Source organism: Pseudoliparis swirei, chromosome 7 (assembly GCF_029220125.1).
Source record: "Pseudoliparis swirei isolate HS2019 ecotype Mariana Trench chromosome 7, NWPU_hadal_v1, whole genome shotgun sequence".
Classification (NCBI taxonomy): domain Eukaryota; kingdom Metazoa; phylum Chordata; class Actinopteri; order Perciformes; family Liparidae; genus Pseudoliparis; species Pseudoliparis swirei.
In genome coordinates, this window is record NC_079394.1 from 12352497 (window position 1) to 12369421 (window position 16925).

General features: G+C 39.1%; 1 protein-coding gene across 1 annotated transcript; it reads right to left on the reverse strand.

Annotated features, from left to right (window-relative positions):
* lhx6b (LIM homeobox 6b) lies at positions 1–10636 on the reverse strand. Its single transcript, XM_056420188.1, has 8 exons — positions 10631–10636; positions 7639–7767; positions 7103–7224; positions 3653–3873; positions 2761–2861; positions 2570–2665; positions 1438–1609; positions 1–83 (listed from the first exon to the last, which is right to left on the reverse strand). Exons 1-8 carry the CDS (start codon positions 10634–10636, stop codon positions 1–3), a joined length of 930 nt encoding a protein of 309 aa, XP_056276163.1.
* Positions 10637–16925: the final 6289 nt, after the last annotated feature.

Here is a 16925-nt window from a genome sequence, read left to right on the forward strand (position 1 = left end):
TCAGCGGCTGATGGGAAGCTGCGGCAAAGAGATGGACGGATGGGTCAAGTGGCCCGGGGCGGCGAGGACGGAGAAGGGATGAGCTGCACGGGGAAAAGAGAAGATGTCGCATGAGTTGAGGGAGCAACGTGATGTCATTTAATTTAAAAAAATTATGCTGATGACGGGGGAAAAACAACTCCTTAATGTTGAGACTTCAGGATGTATTCAGAATGTGGATTTCTATAAGTACAGTACACTATAAAGTGCTTCACATGTGGACCTCTAACACTTTATCATACTGTGCTTTATAAAATATTTTTGTCATTTTCAGTTTATTGCCCCAATGAAAAAGACAAAAATATGGCTTTAATACTTTAATATATTGCGAGTATTAATCAATTTTGTTGCGGTCTATTCTAATCTTTATTCATACCCTTATTCAAATGTATTGTTCTTTATTGCATACTCGTATTTCATTTAATCTTTGCATCTCACTGCTATGTGAGGATGAAAAGTACTTATGATGCAGAAAAATTATATATATATATATATATTATATAAATATATCCTTGGATTATTATCGCTGATGTCTGAATGTGTAAGTAGCATTTTAAATGTTACAATTAGTCGAGATGGAACTGATTTGATCTACCATAGAGACAATTTTATAAACTGGTGTAAATCTAGTCTTAATATGTAAAATAACTTAACTACAACTGTCAGATAAATGAAGTAAAGTATATTTAGTATATTTCCATCTGAAATGTAATGTAGTATAAGTCTAGCATAAAATAGAAATGCAGTAAAGTACGAGAGCCTGACATGTCTACCTAGAGTGTAAATGTGCCACGTTGCTGATTATAGTGTTGGGGAATAGATAATTAAAAATAGAGCATTTAAAGTAGCGAATGTTCTGCAATTTAAAAATAAATACGAATAATATAATGCATTTATATATATATATATATATATATATATATATATATATATATATAGCGCATTGCAAGTTCTTTAAAGACACTTGAAAAACATTTTTAAAACATCCTAACAGCTATACAATAGAATGAGCTAAAATGAAAATCAAAACAATTAATAAAACCAACACTGAGCTCACAATCACACATTAAAAGCAATTGTGAACAGGTGGGTTTTGATTTGTGACTTGAAAATGGAAAGGTCGGTGCAGTCTCGGAAGAGTTTGGGGAGAGAGTTCCAGAGGGAGGAAGCAGATATAGAGAATGTATACAGTATATACGTGTATATATATATATATATATGTGTGTGTATATATATATACACGTATATATATATATGTGTATTTATATACACGTATATATATATACATAAATGTATATATATATACTATATATATATATATATATACTATATATATATTTATATATATATATAAATGTCATGCGTGAGTGGCATTGAGTTGAAGTGCCTGAGACTCACTGTCCAGGTACCCGTGCAGGGCCAGCAGGTGTGATCGGTCCGGGCTGCCGAACGGGGAGTAGTGGATGTCGTCAGGCAGCGACGGAGGCATCCTGGACATCGGGGCGCTCTGGGAGAAGCCGCTCAGAGGCGGGTGCTTTTTGTGTCGAGCTCGGCAGTTCTGAAACCAAACCTGGGGAAGAAATTCAGACCGTGAACAAATAGCAATCAGGGAGGGATGTACTCATCATCATCATCATCATCATCATCATCATCAACAACAACAAACACTGGAAATGAGGGTTTGAGTGTTGTTCCTCTCACCAGACCTCATTTGTTTGTCTTCCAGAGGAATTATTCCAGTGTGTTGTGGGAGGATATTATTTATTTTATCAGATTAATGGTGTTAGGACATAACCTATGCAAATGAAACCGGTCTGACTCTGAATATTGTCCCTAAAGCTTTTCATAGAGTGATATTTATGCATTTAACGTGGTCCAAAACACACATCTGAGGAGTCACGAGTTGATCGCATTGGGATAAAAATGGAAAGAGAATGAAAACCTTCTCAAAATGTGCTCTTTTCGTTTAAAATATGAGATACTTTAACTCGTCTGGTCTCCAAAAATCCTTAAAACCTGGCAATTTCTGAAGAAAAACCTGGTCACGATGCTTCATGTTAACGAGCTACAACATTTCTGAGAGGGAATTCTCTGGATTTAAGGTGATTATTTGTCTAGCAAAATCATCACATTTCAAAGATTGTGACCATCTGTTTATTAAAAAGAATGCTCGAGAAAGCCCACGTGAGTATCAGATTCTACATATTCCAGAGCTAATTTGCAGCATTGTTTATATAAGTGGTGCCGAGTGTCGACAGTCTTTCGTGACCCCCTCATCACATGATCTCCAGACTGTGATTAACAGCTCAACCCGAGAGCGTTCTCCCTTTTCGAGTACTTTCATTTTTACCATTTTTCAGAGGCCAGAAGTGGTAAAAAAAATCCTGTATTTTGTAAGAAAATCCCCAAAATAAACACAACATTATTTTCCCTCTGTGCCATCAAACTAAATACATCACAAGCCTTTAAAAGTCTTCCAACTAACACGTTTAAACTACTTTAATGTGTCTCATGCTGGAGTATTTCATACCTGTATGACCCGTCTGCTCAGTCCTGTCATCTCTGCCAGCTTCTGTAGAGTCTGAGCGTCGGGGTTGTTGTCCTGAGCGAACTGAGACTGCATCACCTGCGAGAGGACACACACACAGTCACACACAAACATATACACACACAGGTAATACTACAGTGACTACACACACACACACACACACACACACACACCTGCAGTTGCTCCGCGGTGAACGATGTCCGCGCCCTCTTGGCTGGTTTGGGTTGGCAGTCCTGATCCGAGGGCAGCGCTCCCTCCAGAGTGAGTCCTGTCCCTTTAAGAGAGCATCGTGACACATCCATCAGCTTATTGTGCAGCTACACAACACATTGGTCTAAACGGCCCATGTAACACAATTAAGATGTTTTCTTGCCAACAACCACACAGTCCAAAGTATTTACATCACAAGCAGAGAGCACTATAGTCCACTAGTTGTGTGAACAATAATAATAATGAATGAATATCTATTTGCTTTTTAGCTGTAACGTGGTGAGCTGATGGTGAAATATCACTTTCTTCCTCCAGCTCATTGTATTTAAACTGTGATTTTCTTCAGTTAAGATGTAGCAGGTTCATCATTTTAACTCATGTTGGGTAAACATAAGTATCTATATGTATTTGTGCCTCATTATATAGAGAGCTGACATTGTTCTGCATTTTTTGATGTCAAACACATGGGTGTGTGTCATATATGCAAGAGCCTTTAAAACGGGAATTTGGGAAATTGTGTAAAATCGAGAAAATGACCCCAGACTCCAAAAGGATTAATGGGAGAAGTTAAGATTAAATAGTAGTATGTGTTGAAAATATGAAATGTTGTGTTTTTATTGGATAACAACAACAAAATAAACTTGTAATTGTATAATTCCCTTCATATGAGGTACACGTGACTGCAACAAGGAGCTACATTGAGCTCATGTTGTCATCCAGAGTGGAAAAAAGCTGCTTGACAAGAAATGTCCAGAGAAATTTGGAAACTTTCTTGATGTACAGCCATGTTGTTCCATGTGTTGACCCCTGACATGTTGTTGCATTAGAGGTGCATGTTGTCATGCCGTGTGTTACCGTTTTCTGCCGCTCGGCGCAGGTTGTCCAGCATGATGTCGTAGTGGCTGCGGCAGAGCACTCGGCCCTCCACCTGGCCGAACTCCTCCCCGGTGGACAGCTGCCTCTTGCAGGAGAAGCAGGCGAAGCAGGCCAGGTGGTACACGCTGCCCCGGGCCCGCCGCACCCAGTCGCTGGCGTACACCTGCCGGCCACACTGGGCGCACTTAGTGCCGAACCTACTGTGAGGAGGACGAGGAAACGGGCAGGTGAAGGTCGGCTGTAGGTCACGGACCTCAGTTGAAGTACAGATGTGATTTGATTATTAAGCCTCGTATTCAATATCTGGTTATTCCCCCCTTCATATTACAGCTACACAGCACACAGACGTCACATCTCATTTAGCAACTGAGTCAGAACATCAGAAATGTATTTTTAGGCTTTTCTTTGATGGCTTCTTATTATAATTTGTTGTATTTTGTATAATATCTGAATTTTGTTGTTGATCTGCTGCGGCGGGAAACGGTGGACAGGAGTCAGATCACCTCTCTTTATTTAAAAAATAATATAAAATACTGAAGTTCATCTGCAGTTTTTCCATCAACAGCATCTCAATGTCTCTCTCTCTCTGTGTCTCTCTGTGTCTCTTTCTTTGTGTCTCTCTCTCTCTGTGTGTGTCTCTCTCTCTCTCTCTCTCTCTTTGTGTCTCTCTCTCTCTGTCAGTGCGTTTACATGATGGTATAATTCGAATCTTGCTTTAGTCGGACTATGCTATCTTTTCGGTCTCTTCAGCCTCCTGCCCTCTGGGGAGAGAGATACTGAGCCTCCGCTCCCACAGGCTGTCCAACAGCTTCATCCACCAGGCTGTCAGGAAGCTGAACTCTCTCCCCATCCTCCCACTCCGTCCTCTTTCAGACTCACATGTCTGAATGCTGCTAGCACAATTTATGTTGTCTATATGTTTACATGTTTCTTACTATTTTGCTATTTTTGTTATGTTGTCTATGCATATTATGTTGTCTATGTTCACACATGTTTTTACTATTTTTGCACTCTATGTTGTCTATATGTTGCACAATTCACTTTATGTTGGACAGAAGAGAAACGCAATTTCGATCTTCTGTATGTTTGCACATATGGAAAATTGACAAATAAAACTGACTTTTGACTTTTGACTTTTACTTTTTTGGGGGATCTGTTGTTATCCCAATATACATGGCAGTGAGTAATTCGAATCATTGGCCGAAAGCATGTCATATCCGATACGATAGGCGGTGCTGTTTTCATTACAACTCGTGGTGATACAGCCATTTCCGCTTGACCTCTTCACCACCACCAACAATAACATTTCGAGAAAGTTGGCGAACAGAGAGCAAGGTGAAGCTACATCCCTCTACTATTCTTCCATGGTGTTAAGAGGAGTACAGCGAATGCAAATGGCTGCTAAAAGTTGATAACGAGAGCCCGTCGCCGGGTACCGAAAGAGAATTTAATTCGTCTCTTTCGACTCGGGTCATGGGAGGGAGGGAGGAGGGGAGGGAGAGGGAGGAGGCGCCAAAGCAAAGTTCAGTTCGAATCCAGTTTCACCGTTCATGCACATGCCGCGATTATCAACTGGATCGGAAGCTATCCAGGAATCGGATCGTCGGGTGCTATCGGATCGATAGTCCGACAAAGGTGTTTACATGAAACGGATCATTCGATTTCAGTCCGACTAAGCCAATAATTCGATTGCATGTAAACGCTCTGTCTCTCTCTCTCTCTCTCTCTCTCTCTCTCTCTCTCTCCCTCTCTCTCTCTCTGTCCTACTGTTTTTTTCCTTTCGGGTGGTGTTGAGGGGGCTTTTTAAAGTCAGTGCCCTTGGCGCTCATCGTCTTTTAATCCGTCCCTGCTGAGCGTCTGTATAGTTTCAGGTTTCCATGTGTCAGTTCATTTGTAATGATCTAACTTTATCATATAAAACGCACCATGTGAGCACACTATTACGAACATGGTGCAACACATTCACAACTCGTCAAATACCGAAGTCTGGTCATGGCCTGGCCACAAACTTCACAATTAATGCAGTTAATATTGCACATCAGTGGTGCACATTTAAAAAATAATTTGCATTCAATCAAATTACCAAAGCTAATTGACATGCTGTGCAGGGTTTAATGCATTATTCCACTTTGCCTGGTAATTCACTCCTGTGTATTCATCTCATAATTAGTTTCACAAACTCGGTTTTAGTGGTTTGCTGAAATATATTAAATAAGATCTTATAGACCAGATAATTCTCTTTTAGCCCGTTATGGCCATTATGCAGAACATATCTTTCAAGAGAGGCCAAATCCTGTTGTACTTGTGTCCCAAAAAATATATTATATGTATCTATATTATATTGGTGAGCAAATATCAAGTTGCTGGAGAATAAACATACACATAACCTTAATCGTGTCCAATAATTTATCACGTGGATAAAATCACATTTATGTCACTTGTCACTGGAAATTCATTATTTTTTTCCATGTGTAAAAGTCAAGTGTTTTATAAATTAGCTTGAGATAAAAACTGAAATTGTTGTCGAAACATTCACTTTTATGAGGGTTGAGAAGCATTTAAAAATCATCCTGCATATGGTTTTCAGAAATAGTTACATTTTGTTATATTTATGCAAATTAGATTTGTCTGCATGTCTTTTTCTTAACGTGAGAAACAACAGGAATGATGCTCTATAGTTTTATCAAAAGCATTTGTCCATAAGGGATCGTTTACGTGAATTTGTGGATTCAAAAGGAGATTTTCTTTTTGTTTTAAGTCGCATTTAAACCTCTTAGGAACCAGAATATGTATGTACACAACCCTCTCCTGTTATTTCTAATTTGTCTATTGTTTCGCCATCAGACCCATTCGTTATTTTCTTTGTTTAAAAACAAAAAACTCAACAAATGTTATTGAAGACATCTGCACTCACATTAATTTGCGTCGAAACAACGGGGATGAACCATGTGCAGCATTGCCGCGTGCACTGGCAATGTGCACTTTATTTATCATCATAAACTACACCAGCATGTGCAAACAAAGCGACGGAGAGAAGAAGAAGAAGAAGAAGAAGAAGAAGAAGAAGAAGAAGAAGAAGAAGAAGAAGAAGAAGAAGAAGAAGAAGAAGAAAAAGAATCGAAATCAAATTAAATTTGAGAAATAAATATTATATTTTCAAAGTAAACGTTTGAATAACCTCAGTTAAAATGTGGCAATCGGTGCATTTCAATTGAAACCCGTTCAAAAGACCTTAATTAGTATTTTTTTAATAAGCATTAGATATCTTTTATATTTTTTTATATAATTTTTTCAATGCATTGACTCCGTAACTTAATTAAACGGTGTCTTGATATCACATTAAATCCTGTCACACATTTAAACTTTATAGATACAAAATTAAATCATCATTTAGAAAATAAAAATCAAGAATAAAACAGATTCCTCTACCTGATATAATCCACTTTGCAGAATATTTCTTTGTTTTTCACGTAGCAGCTGTTGTGCTGCCGCAGAGATGCTCGACACACGGAACACTCCAGACATCCCAAGTGCCAGTTCAGGTTGTTGACCTGTGACGATTAAAATACAGTCACGCGTCTCAGTGTGTGTGTGTGTGTGTGTGTGTGTGTGTGTGTGTGTGTGTGTGTGTGTGTGTGTGTGTGTGTGTGTGTATGTGTGTGTGTGTTTGACCGATAACTGAGGCTCTCTATCTTAATTATAATTTAACTCGTTATATGTGTCTATTCAGTGATATATTTTCTTCTAAAAGCAGAATGAATTGTAATCATCGACCACATTTTTGGATTTCGCAGACATTTTTTGCGCCTTTTTATGTTGAGATTATAATCTGGGGTGTAAAGACAACAATATATATATAATTACATATATATATACCGACCAGATTATGATACACAGTTTGATAAGTCTCTTGCAGCTTCGTGAATACGTTGTATTTTTGTATATTATTTCCTCTGGTGTCTCACCTTCAGCAGGTACCGGTCGTGGATCTCCATGCCGCAGCTCGCGCACTGGTTCTTGGCCGCCGGGGAGCAGAGGCAGGCGGCCTCCGACGGACTGGACTCACCGGACTCCTTCTTCACCTCCGATTTAGACTGCGTCACAAAATATGTTTATATACCAAATATACCAAAGACAAGAAAAGGTTTCATCTCTTGCTGATTTTTGTTATGCCGATTTTTAAGTGTCACTGCAATAAATATAATCCGGGAAATATTTCAGACCTGAAGATCCAGTCTTAGAAAAGCGCAAATAAGCCTATTTAACTTTTTTTTTTTAATTTCATGATATACTACAGGCTTTTTTTTATCCACTTTAATTGATACTTCTTATCTACATGTATCGTTGACTTACTTGTGCATATCCACGCATGTGCTATAATGAGACACTATTTTCGGTTTCACTTACATTTTTACAACACAAATATTTAAAATGTTGCATTCTTTACTCTAATCCGCAAAATAAGAAGCAAATCAATTTAGTTTTTGCGGCTGTATATATACACTGTCCACCCCATCCCTGTTCTTATACGCGCACGCATACACAGCAGTTAAGTTACAACAGCCCGATTTATAGCTGAACCTTTGCCAAACCCAGAGTCCTGCGGCGGTAAGAAAAGAAGAAAAAAAATCTCGGGAAGAAGCCGGAATCAAAAAGAAGCTAACACCGATTGAAAGACAAAGAAATCACACAAAAAAGGTTGCGAAGCGAACTCGTCCAGATGTTTGTGACTCACCATTTTTCAGGTCTTGAACGCTGCCTATTTGGAGAGAAGATGGAGCTCGCTCTGCGCATTACGCATCTCTGCCCCAACCCACACTATATCCGGTCCAAAACAAGGAATAACAGTTTCTCCTGCATTTAAACCCTGGTAACAAAAGAAATTGTGATGCAATTAGAAGAAGGAAAGAAAGAAAAAAAAGAAGAAGAAAAATATATATATATATACAGTATATGATCGATCGTTCCTCTTGTGCGCAATAGGAGGCTGTATTCCCATGCAATCAAGTGAAAAGAAAAGGATGGCACTAAATCTGCAATTAGCGGTGGATTGAAATGCTTCGCTTGATAAGTGGCAACCCGAGTGTCAATTTCATCTGGCAATCAAGAAAAGGCAACCAAGCCACCAAGCTAAGAGAGAGAGGGGGGGAAAGCGGCGCATCCTAATTTCAATAGCTGTATAATCGAAAATCGGAAAATCTCCAAAGTGAAGTGGCTCAATTGGAGATCGGTCTATTCATAACAGACAATGTGCAGAAACTGCAGCTGATCTCGAAGCATAAAGGAGCTTGATTGTCTCGTTGTCGTGATGGACCCATTTAAGTACTTCAGGCTCCCCCGGGTGATTACAGCTGCATTCATAAACTGCCACAAAAAAAAAAAGTCGTGCGTTTAGGTGGCAATCCGGAGTCCGTGTTGTCCTTCATCTTGTCGAAATTAACCGGAATGCAAGATTATGTTAATTGCCAGTTCGGGTATAAATATTGGAGGCAGTGAAAGAAGAGGAGACTGCCTATATGGTAATAGAACAACATATACTTTCATACATGGAAAACCTCCAGAAAACAGCGACAACATCGTCCAATAAAAGTTTCCCCGGAACATCAGAGACGAAATATCCGAAAAAATGCGTGAAACATCTTCTTTAAAAAAAAAAAAAAAACTCTCTTCTCTTTTTCTGTATTCAACAAACAGAGAGAACGAAATAATCCAACTTTGACTTTAACTTTGTGGGGATTTAAAAAGCCCAGTGGCACCAGTGAGTGCCTCAGACTGCGCGGCGGTTCGCTTTCTCCGCCTCGACTCCAAGTTTACACCCAGTTCAGTCACACAGGATGTGATGCTGCTCATTGGACCAGAAGAAGAAGAGGTAGAAGAAGAGGAAGAGGTAGAAGAAGAAGAAGAAGAAGAAGAAGAAGAAGAAGAAGAAGAAGAAGAAGACGAAGAAGAAGAAGAAGAAGAAGAAGAAGAAGAAGAAGAAGAAGAAGAAGAAGAAGAAGAAGAAGAAGAGGAAGAAGAAGAAAAGGAAGAGAAGAGGGTAGAATAAGAAGAGGAAGAAGAGGAATAATAATAATAATAATAATAATAATAAGAGCAAAAAGAGGAATAAGAGGAAGGAGAAGAAGAAGAACAAGAAGGGGAAGAAGAAGAGAAAGAAGAAGAGGAAGAAGGAGAGAGAGAGAAGATGAAGAACAAGAAGAAGAGGAAGAAGACGGAGAGGACGAAGAGGAAGAAAAAGGAGAGGAAGAAGATGAAAAAGAAGAAGAAGCATGGCTGCAGATTGGAGGCCATTGTTTTACGTTAATGATGAAATTACTTCGTCCCTGATGAAGAGCGATGAGGTAGAAGAGGTGTTAAAGATGATAATGGTTCAATTTAGTGACAATTATTCAGCATATATATTTAACTTAAAAAAGGATGCATTATTTTTTTAGTACACGTTTAACAGTTTTATTCACTTGTCCTTTTTTCTTCAATAGTATAAAGTTATGTTCTTATCTGACAAATGTTTTGCCACTGAAATTGTATTTCTGTCCATGCCACATTAAGTAGCCTCCTGAAAACCAATTACAACAATAAAAGCACGAGTTGAGAGTGTATTGTGTGGAAGTGGAGTGAAGGAAACATGGCCGCCTGTCTTCATTGACATTTTAGAGATTTCTCTGACAGGTGAAGAATGCGTTTCCTTGTGTGGTGAAGGTTTTACACCGAAAACCGTGAGCTTTAAATTCATCTCACGATAATCAATATACACTCCCCCCTATACCGAGAGAGCACAGAGGTTTCCGTGAAATCAATGACACTTTAATTCTTATTGATCACTTAAAGCATCTCTCACAGACTCTTTGTACAGTGAGTGTGACCCACGTCAGCAGCTCTGATGACAGGTGGAGCAGTCGACTGGAAGTGAGCGATCAAGGGGAGGAGCTATAAAAGGAGGGCAGAGAGTTATCTCACCTCCATTATGGTCGCTCTTTTGTGAGGATGTGCAGGTTTTTTATCAGTTGAATTTGTTCTTTTTAGACTTTTGAGATTTTTTTGAGAGGTATATGATTTAAGGTTGATCAATATTAGGAAATAAGCAGTTTTGGTTCATTTTCACCCAAAAAAGAAAGCAAAATCTTCACATTTATGAAGCAGCTTACCTCAAATTCATTGATATGAAAGCCTGGAAAGCTTTTCAGCAGTTTACGGTGAATTAAAAAAAAGTTGTTGCACATTCTAATAATATCAGGGAGGAATAATAATATAGTGCCTCATACAATCTGAACATTTTAATCCAATAATAATATAATGACAGGATGGAGTAAAAGTAGAAATACCAGTGCAAAAATATTTTGGAATTACAAGTCCTGCATTCATAATCGTACAGTCAAGAAAAAGTAAATCAGAATCAGAGTTACATAAGTAAAATTATTCTTATTATGCAAAATGACACATTTCACAATATTGGATTATTATGATTTTTTTAATTCGTCACTTTAATGTTGCAGGTGGGGTTAATTTGAACTATTAAATGCATCATACTTCATTAGCTGATTTGTATTCATGATATGAATATGCAAATAAATTAAATCTATCAAATAATATGTTTCCTGTTCCTCATCCTTATAGCAGAATTTCCTCCCTAACGACCTGGTAACGTGAAATGCACAAAAACCTCCATATGCCTATATGTGAGGACGGGTAACCTGTTGCATTGAATATGTGTGTATATATGTGTTTGTGTGTGTGTGTGTGTGTGTGTGTGTGATTGCCCTGTCCTGCACCACTTGACCCTCTTTGACACACAGCTGTCTGCGATCCAGCCAAACAACAAGCCAGCAGCACGTTGCCACCATAAAAACAAACTCCCCCGCAGGCTAAAGCTATTAGGCTCCTCCAAAGGGCCCCAGCGGACATCTTGATGGCCGCTATGTCAACAATGTCCGAAGTGTGTCGTCTGCTCAAGTGGGGTTCAAATGAGGGCAACATCTTCATTGCTGAAGGTTGGGAAACAAAGGCGTGGCCCCATTGCCACAACTGAATCACAACGCTTTTATAACACGGTCTTCACTTGGAGGTAGAGCCTAATATATTAAAGGTCTCGGTGGTTCAACAGTAGTGTAATAGAAGCTACTGCTGGATTGATTTGTAATATCCTGGGAAGTTGAGCAGCCGACAGACGTCATCTGCATTGCCAGAAGAAACCACTTCTCCTCCTCTCACGAAGGGTCGACTCCTTTTTCTAAAGCGCGGTATAACCTTACTAAAAAAATACTTGGACTATTTCATTTAAATATCTTCTCGGATGGGTTTATGCATAAATCATCACAACTTTTGAATTTGTCATGAAGGATACCAGCAGCCACTTTGGGAGCAAATGTTAATTTCTACGCCTTTTCTCTTAAAATCAAACAATACTTAATTTGTTATCTTGAAATATCAGACTAATATATCTGATAAATATATATGAATATCCAAATATATGACAAATATCAGACTTTCATTATCAAAAACCCTGAAAACCGCATCATTGTCGTGGTGCAGATAAGCTGCATTTTAAAGGAGCAGTGTGCATCTTTAATAAATAATGAATAATCATCGTTTCCCACTCAAACTGAAATGTGCTTGTCGCTTATAGATGTATGTAAGATTTGAAACTATCCTTTATATCGTAATATGATTCTTGATTTTTCTGGAGATCACTTATATTGGTTGAGTAACTGATTCTAAGTCTATTTTATGCTCTTGCCACATGTTACATGGAGTAAAATGTGATTCATAAAAACATAATTTCGGTCTCATCATTGTTTATTCCACAAATTAATGGTAAATTAATTTGAGAAAAGGGAAAAAAGTAAAGAAAAAACATTGAATAAGTTTTTTAACGATCCAGATACATGCACAGTGTGTATAAGTACTCACACACACACATATACTGTATATATACAGGACTGTCTCAGAAAATTAGAATATTGTGATAAAGTTCTTTATTTTCTGTAATGCAATTAAAAAAACAAAAATGTCATGCATTCTGGATTCATTACAAATCAACTGAAATATTGCAAGCCTTTTATTCTTTTAATATTGCTGATTATGGCTTACAGCTTAAGAAAACTCTAAAATCCTATCTCATAAAATTTTAATATTTCCTCAGACCAAGTAAAAAAAAAGATTTATAACAGCTGAGTGTTTGTCAAGGCTCAGGAAACCCTTGCAGGTGTTTCGAGTTAATTAGACAATTCAAGTGATTTGTTTAATACCCTACTAGTATACTTTTTCATGATATTCTAATATTTAGAGATAGGATATTTGAGTTTTCTTAAGCTGTAAGCCATAATCAGCAATATTAAAAGAATAAAAGGCTTGCAATATTTCAGTTGATTTGTAATGAATCCAGAATGCATGACATTTTTGTTTTTTTAATTGCATTGCAGAAAATAAAGAACTTCATCACAATATTCTAATTTTCTGAGACAGTCCTGTACATATATAAACATATTTATATATACATATATATAAATATATATATGTATACATATATATATTATATTACACATTCATATCCACACTCTTCTCTTCCTCAGGCCGAGTGCATGCAGTTCATGCTTCCCTCCATCTCTCAGCTCTCTGTAATTCTTTTGGGGGCGAGGTGCGAACTAAATGCAACGTGTGCGTGATTCAAGCTTCTTTCTTTCTTTCAATGGCACCAAGTCACGCACACGGGAATGACGGATGCCCTGAACCCAACACCAAAATCTTGTTTCTGTACAAAACTTCTTCCGCTGAAGTCCACGTGAATATTGTGAGATGTTTGAGATTAGAGTTGGATCAAAGGTCAGGCTGTGTGAGAAAAGAGCTTGAAAAATATTCATTGCTCCAACTCCATTGTGGTTTTGGCCTCCCACCCATGTAAACCTGTATTCCCAACCGATTCGCTATACCAGTGGCACCCCAACATGATGCATAATGGTTTAAATTGCTAAAAGTCCTCATAAAGTAATAGATAAACAATCAAAATCATTGTAATAGTTAACAAAATACCCATTGATACACTCTGAATTAGTTCAAATGTAATAGAAGTAGTTCATAGTAGGGGGGAAAACTGTTTATATAAAGAATAACCCCTCCAAATAGCTCGAAGTGATGGATACACGTTGAAACTAAAGTGGTCGTAGTCACGAGGCCTCAAACGCAGACAATTCAATTGCATGAAAACAATGTTGTGACAATAAGCACTTTAGTTTATTAGTGTTAAAATGAAACATCCCATTTATAATCCATGTATCCATGAGCGTGAATCTCTGCTGAAAGGTGCTTTACGGATGTTTCCACCACTTGTTTTTCTTCGTGACGCGTGCGTGAAAACGGACGATTTTTCAGAGGTGAGTCACCGGCGAAGAAAGCGCGCGAATAACAGGAGAAAAAGCGAGAGCGCCGCTGAATGTTTTCCTATGGGAGCTCGCTGCAGACTCAGTTTGACGTTTCCAGCGTCCAACATTCAACAGGCTGCATCGACTCTCCAGATCAAACCATCTAGATTACAGTCCTGCAGCCAAGCTTTCAACAAACAAAGGAAATGGCACATTACACCATCCCCTCTCTCTGAAAAGGTTGCATTGGAGAGAAAAAGAAAACCCTCTCCAGTTATTTAACAAATACAAGTTTATTTGGAGTACAGACAAGGAGAAATGAAGGGCTTTTTTTTCAGAGCTTGCACTCCATATGACAGCAATTTGGGGGTATTGTGTATTTTGGCCCGAGCGTGTGGTCTATGATAGATGACAGGAGAGAAAATCACGAGCCGCTGGCTGGAGCACAGACACGCAAATTGCTTTCAGCTGATTGCCGGATTCTGCTTGATATTTATCAAGTGGATTACAGTATGCCTCCATATTAACAGCCAGGAAGCAGCTGATCAGTTCCACGAACAAAGGGGAGAAGAGGCTGTTTTTGTTTTTCTCTTCTGGGTGAAAGAACAAACCCCTCAAGTGGCCAGTGAGCACTGTGAAATTAAGTGTATCCTCTGTTGCGTATTGTTCCACCACACCAACAGAGACCACATCCAGAAATACAGATGTCATGCAGATTATCCCAAAACCACACTGGTATTGGGATGAAACTGAATTTGCAAATGTAGCCCTGGTGTAAAAACAGGAGGTTAAAAAAACATTAAATGGACCTTCAGACCACTCAAAGCACTTTAACACTACATGACATCATTAACCCATTCGTACACTGGTGGGAGGAGCCACCTGTCCATCAGTACTGACATTCACACACAGCTACGTGAGCAATTTTGGGGTTAAGTGTCCTCAAACACGTCGATGTGAGCTAGGGAGCCGGGGATCGAACCACCGATCATTGAGCCATTAGTCACTACTCTCAATATATAAATGTTGGATCCATATAGAGTCGACTCAACGGGGCAAGATTTTTGGCATCTGAAGCAATCTGGTTCCTGTTTGTGGTCTGAGTGGTCTGTTGGTTGAATGCAGGTAAACAGTCTCGCACCTCAAGTTTCTCATCGGAGTGTAAACAGTAAACAGGAAGTGTCGGTCTGGATACCTGCCGGCTTCACCCGTAACCCCAGAAATACACCCGTATTAGAGTTAGACTGATAGATGAAGTTGGATGGAAATACCCCTGTTTGGCTTTAAACTGAGACTCATTTAGTTTAATGAAGAAAGAATGATTAACTGGAGGTTCGAAAAAGACGTCGTCATCAACAGAGTACGATGTCAATAGTCGGATTTGTTCAAATAGTTCAGTTCTGAACCACCTTGAAAGTATTGTGGTAAACTAAATAAAACAAACACACACATATTGTGCCTTTAGTTTCAGCTGGCCTTGTTTTGTCTGCCTGTGTGTGTGGGTGTGCCTGTGCCTGTGTGTGTGTGTGTGTGTGTGTGTGTGTGTGTGTGTGTGTGTGTGTGTGTGTGTGTGTGTGTGTGTGTGTGTGAGAGAGAGAGAGAGAGACACATAGAGCCCAATGAAGTATTTGATCTGATTTTGCTGAAAGGAAAAAGTGGTGAAATGGAAAAAAAATTCTATTTTGCCAAAGAAACATGAGACGGTTTAAGTTGTTTATGTTAATTTGTAACTCCTTTCAGTTTTGCAATTATTGGTTTCAGGCAATTAAGTGATTTGCTAATTTCAACAAAGGAAATCGGTCTTATTTAAAATGTTATTATTTGTTATTTTAAAGGAGTTTTCTTCTTCTTAGTCACTAACTGTTATTCGTCAGATTCAAAAATACTCGTCTGGGGTCAGTAGCGCAAAGTGAACTTGAATGGATAAACTGCAGTTTGACAGTTTTCGAAATGAAAGCCAAGTTTCCACATTACAACTTTTTAAAAAGTCCTCAGATTGACGCACTGTTCATATTACGCAACGTTTCTTTCTGGTGATTGTGAGACAGCTACCTGTAGGGTTCCCTCCTGTAGGACTCCCACCAGAGGGAACCCCACCGGAGGAGGGAACCCCACAGGAGGGAACCCCACAGGAGGGAACCCCACCTGAGGGAACCCCACCGGAGGAGGGAACCACACCGAAGGAGGGAACCCCACCGGAGGAGGGAACCCCACAGGAGGGAACCCCACCGGAGGAGGGAACCCCATAGGAGGGAACCCCACAGGAGGGAACCCCACCGGAGGAGGGAACCCCACAGGAGGGAAACCCACTGGAGGAGGGAACCCCACAGGAGGGAACCCCACCGGAGGAGGGAAACCCACTGGAGGAGGGAACCACACCGAAGGAGGGAACCCCACCGGAGGAGAGAACCTCATAGGTCTGCTTCTGATTTGGGGCTTTTGTTCCCGAAGTGGAAAGTCTCGGAAATAAAGTCATTTAATGTCAACTGGCATTAAAAAACTGAGCCAACCAACCCATCGGCACATTGTAGTGACATACTTATAGTTTGTAAACCTACAGTAACACATTGTTTGGTCCCTTGTGAACACAACACGGGCGTATCAACAACTGTTCCAGTATAAATGTATTTGTTGATTTATTCTGCCTGTGTGTATAAATTAATGTATATTATGTATCACACACATCCATCTGCACTACTTACATTACGACCCTTTCTTTCTGCACTATCATCCCCTATTCATTTTCACTGTCTTATATAGTACATACATGTTGCTATTCTGTTCTATTTAATGTCTTTTTTTATATTTATCCTGTTATATTGTGAATTACATGTATGTTCGGCATAACCGGAATCAAATTTCATGAATGTGCACACATGCATGGCCAATATTTAGTA

Excerpts from the sequence above, each read along its gene's own strand:
- lhx6b (XM_056420188.1), bottom strand. Across the intron at positions 1,610-2,569 it reads TGAGCAGACGGGTCATACAG|GTTTGGTTTCAGAACTGCCG; the intron begins GTATGAAATACT and ends TTTCTTCCCCAG. Across the intron at positions 84-1,437 it reads CCTGCACGGGTACCTGGACA|CTCATCCCTTCTCCGTCCTC; the intron begins GTGAGTCTCAGG and ends TTCCCCGTGCAG.